Source organism: Gossypium arboreum, chromosome 6 (assembly GCF_025698485.1).
Source record: "Gossypium arboreum isolate Shixiya-1 chromosome 6, ASM2569848v2, whole genome shotgun sequence".
NCBI lineage: Eukaryota > Viridiplantae > Streptophyta > Magnoliopsida > Malvales > Malvaceae > Gossypium > Gossypium arboreum.
The window spans coordinates 140,262,944-140,267,355 of record NC_069075.1 but is presented as its reverse complement, the minus strand read 5'-3'; the positions used below and the strand labels follow the sequence as shown (position 1 = coordinate 140,267,355).

Below are 4,412 nucleotides of genomic sequence, written 5' to 3'. Positions count from 1 at the left end.
TATCTCATAAAAACACGAGAGAGATGGTAATTCATCCTAAATTTAATAAAAATCACATGTGAGGATAATAAATTTTTTTAAATAATCTTATTATAGGTTATGATCATATCTGTTTTTTTTAGATAATACCTAAAATTACTCATAACCCTTTTTTCGATGCATAAATGGGAGAATAATGTGCTTTAGTTGACTCGAACCCACATCCTCCAAAGATTGACAACAATACTTAATATCAATCGAGTTAAAACTCAATCAATTAGAATTTCGATTGTTTATAATTATATAAATTTTAACAAGATTTTAAAACTTTATCATAGTAAGATTCCTAGTTATGAACCTTAAACATAGATCATAAAATAGAGACATCATAAAATAGAGACAGAAAAATTACTTAAAATAGATTAAATTCTATATATGGTTATATATATATATATATATGTCTTTTGTTTTTTACTTTTTCTAATTAAAAATAATAAAGGAGCCGCCGGTAAGACAATGCTTTTAAGTAAACGTTTTAGCCGTTTTTGTCTATAAGTTCATGCACCTATTCTATTACTAATGTGACATTAATCAATTCACACCAATAATTTCACAATATTACAAAAATAGTACTCTTTTATTTTCACAATTTCCAATCATTATTATGAATAATTAGATAGACCCGTTATTCTAATTTTATCATAAGCTTAAAAATTAGATTAGATCAATCAAAACTTAAATTTGTCTTAGGTCTCAACTTGATTTGATCATGAAAATTAATAATTTAAATTTATCTAATCTAAAGTTAAATCTGAAATATTAAAACATGTAATGACTAGACACAAAAACTTGAACTACCTTAACTCAAAATTAACTGAATCGAAAAAAGAAAAACCCGAAACTTTTTGAACCGCCCATCTAAAACTAGGCCAATATACCACACAACCAATGACATGCTGATGAAATTACCTAATATGTTACAAAAAAAAGTTACTCCATATGTTACTATATGAATCCATCAATTGTTTTCCTTTTCCTTCAGGTTACTGTCCTTACCGATAACAATCCCGACCAATCGGTAGGGTCCAGCTTCTTTGAGCATTTGAACCACTCTTCTCATGGTGGGTCTTAGGGCAGGCAGTGTAGTGGTGCACAAAATGGCAATCTTCAACACCTTCATTGCATCCTCTTTGAATGCATGTGGTATATTTGGGTCCACTATGCTTAAAACACTCTCTTTGCCCTTTAAATTGCTGCCAACCCAACTCACAATGTCCTTATTTTCTCCATATTCCTGCTCTATTGGCTTTTTTCCGGTCACTAACTCCAGTAATACCACACCGAAACTATATACATCGCTCTTCTCGTCGACTTTGCAGGTGTAGCCGTATTCTATGAAAAAAATAGTGTTGCTTTAGTAATTTAGTTAATATTGAACTTTGAAAGTGAAGCATTGAAATTGACTTACCGGGCGCTATGTAACCATGGGTTCCTGCAATGACATGGGTGGAGTCATTACCAATGCTACTTTTGGCTTGAACAATCTTGGCAAGTCCGAAATCCGAAATCTTTGGCTTCAAATATTCATCTAACAGTATGTTACTTGATTTTACATCTCGGTGAAGCACCGGCTTTTCGCATCCATGATGAAGGTATTCAAGTCCTTTAGCTGCTCCGATTGCAATCTCGTACCTTGTATCCCAATCAAGCTCCATTTTCTTACTCGTATGTAACCGATCCCATAAGCTGCCGTTTGGCAAGTATTCATACACCAACAAGCTTGAATCCTCACTAGTAATGCTGCAATAAAGCTTAACCACATTGACATGTCTTATTGAGCTCAATGTCCGGACCTCGGCTTCAAATTCTTTTGCCTTACCGTCATGTTTGGTTAACATCGGGGCACTACTCCGGGTCTTTCTCCGGCTGTTAGACTTCGTGTTCCATATGTGTTTCACAGCGAGTTCCGCTCTGTTAGATAGCATTACCTTGTATACATTCCCGGACCCGCCTTTTCCAATCAAATTCTCTTGCTTGATCGAATCAAGGATTTCATCTTCAGTGAAAGTTAAAACATGGAAAGACTTAACATCCCATGATTCTTCCTTCAATGAATGACCATCACCATTTTTATCTTTTTCAGTCCTCTTCAAATACAAGAAGCATCCTATCGAAACAAGCAAGACCGTCACGCCGATCACGAAACAAACTATAATCGTATGAACATCTTTTGACATGCCGGAACCCAATTGACATCGCTTGAAAGATCGGTTGGTCGAACTACAAAGGCCCGGGTTTCCAACCAAGCTACCATTATAAGCTTCAATGGATAAAGACTCTGGTATAGGACCAGCTAAACGATTATAAGACAGATCAAAAAGGTTCAACTTTAGTGACGATAAACTTTCTGGAATTTTTCCGGAAAGTTCATTTAGTGACAAATTCAAAGAATTCAACGTCGCTAAAGATCCTAAACATGATGGGATTTTACCGGAAAGTGAATTGACAGCCATGTTTATGTCACTAAGTGAAACACAAGAACACAATGACTCAGGTATGGAACCAGACAACATGTTGTTGTGGAATTTAAGGATGTTTAATCTTTTCAATTCCCCAATTCCATGTGGAATTTTCCCGGAAAATTTATTATCATTAACCTCAATTTTAACCAAGGATATGGCTTTCGAAATCTCTTGCGGTAACTCACCTGATAATCTGTTAAATCCTACTGAAAGTATACTCATCACCTTTGCATTCTTTATATCAGATGTAATCGGCCCATCAAATCGATTATAAGCAATGTCGATTATATCCACCATCGGCAACCCCCATATTCCCGTCGGAACTACGCCGGAAAGTGAGTTGTTGTTGACTCTAAACCGCTTCAAAGTTTTACAATTCCCGTAACTCGCCGGAATTTCGCCGGTGAACCTGTTCTGAACCAAAAGGAGGCCTCTCATGGTACCTTGTTTACACATGTAAGGAGGGATTGGACCAGTCAAGGAATTTTCCGACACATCGATGTAATCGAAATTAGCCCAAGAACCAAGATTTTCCGGCAAAGGGCCGGTTAACATGTTTTCATACAGAGACAAATTAACCAGTTTTCTGAATTGACCAAACTCCGGTGGGATTTCGCCGGTGAATTTGTTCTGATAAAGATGAAGGCTTACCAAGTTGTTCAAATACCCCATTTCTGATATGTTTCCTTCAAGCTTGTTGGCCGAAGCATCGAAAAATTCAAGCTTTGTAAGGTTTCTTAATCCGACAGGGAGTTTTCCGGTGAGATTATTGTAGTAAAGCTCAAGCTGCCATAAATTATGAAGCTTTGAAATCTCTATTGGGATTTCACCAGATAAAAAATTGTATTCAAGCTCTAAGTTTATAAGCTCAATAAGGTCACCAATGGCGGATGGAATCTTCCCTTCAATACTACAATTCGCCATATAAAGCCAATTCAATTTCTTTAACTTGAAAATCTGATCTGGGAATTGAAAACGATCAAAAGGGTTATCACCAATGCTTAAAACAGCAAGATCGGTAAAATTTTCCAGCGATTTCCATGGAAATTTTCCGGAAAATCCACTCTTGTTCAAATGAAGGAACTTTAATTGAATAAGAGAAGATATATCCGGGAAGAAACCAGTGAAAAAATTGTTCCCAAGGTCTAAATATTGAAGCTTTACACAATTATTTAACTCTCCGGTGATCGGACCGTGTAATGAATTGTAACCAAAAGAGAGTTTTTCTAAAGATGGAAGCTTGCATAGCGACTCAAATGGAAGAATACCGGTTAGGTTCTGAGTTGAAAGGTCGAGTTCTGTAATGAAACCTTCATGGTTACAAGTGATTCCATTGAAGGTACAAATGGAATTTGGGGTTTGCCATGAATTGAAAGCAGTGGTTGTGGATTTGTTGAGAGCGGATTTTAGATTCAATAAGATTTGGAGTTCATTGGATTTGACTGAAAATGGTGAGAAAAAACAGAAGACGAGAGTGAGATACCAATAGAGACAGGTTTTTTGGTGGTGGTAAGAACATGTGTTTGACATAGCTTGATGGATTGGAAAAAAAAAAAAAACCAGACAAAAATGTGGTGGACTTGAAGAAGAAGAAGAAGAAAAGTGTACTTAAAGTGGTGATTGAATCAAATTTGAGGTTAAGAACGTGTCATTGTTTTGTAGTAAAATCCAAAAAGTCATTGCTATTCGGAACCGTCTAATTTCAGTTTTAGTCCTTCAAATTTGAGATTTAATTTTTATTTTAATTTTGATATAAGTTGATTTTTCTTTTTACTTTTTGGAATGTTATTTAGAGGAAGAAAAATAAAATTAAAATTAAAATTGATCTAAATCTATGTGTTTAAAAGATTTATTAAATACAAGTTAAAAAATAGTAATTATCTAAATCGAATCCTATTTTTATTCAGTTTA

The 4,412-nt window shown here is 35.1% G+C and overlaps 1 protein-coding gene across 1 annotated transcript; it reads right to left on the bottom strand.

Moving 5' to 3' along the window:
• Window positions 1-719: 719 nt before the first annotated feature.
• LOC108454097 (receptor-like protein kinase 7) lies at window positions 720-4,134 on the bottom strand. The gene is made up of 2 exons (XM_017752420.2): window positions 1,448-4,134; window positions 720-1,371 (listed from the first exon to the last, which is right to left on the bottom strand). Exons 1-2 carry the CDS (start codon window positions 4,029-4,031, stop codon window positions 998-1,000), a joined length of 2,958 nt encoding a protein of 985 aa, XP_017607909.1. The 5' UTR covers window positions 4,032-4,134; the 3' UTR covers window positions 720-997.
• Window positions 4,135-4,412: the final 278 nt, after the last annotated feature.

What these genes read in the sequence shown, in the direction of transcription:
- LOC108454097 (XM_017752420.2), bottom strand. Translation starts at nt 4,031, where the DNA reads ATGTCAAACACATGTTCTTACCACCACCAAAAAACCTGTCTCTATTGG. An exon ending in CCATGGTTACATAGCGCCCG is followed by an intron (nt 1,372 to 1,447) that starts GTAAGTCAATTT and finishes TTTTTTTCATAG; the next exon opens with AATACGGCTACACCTGCAAA.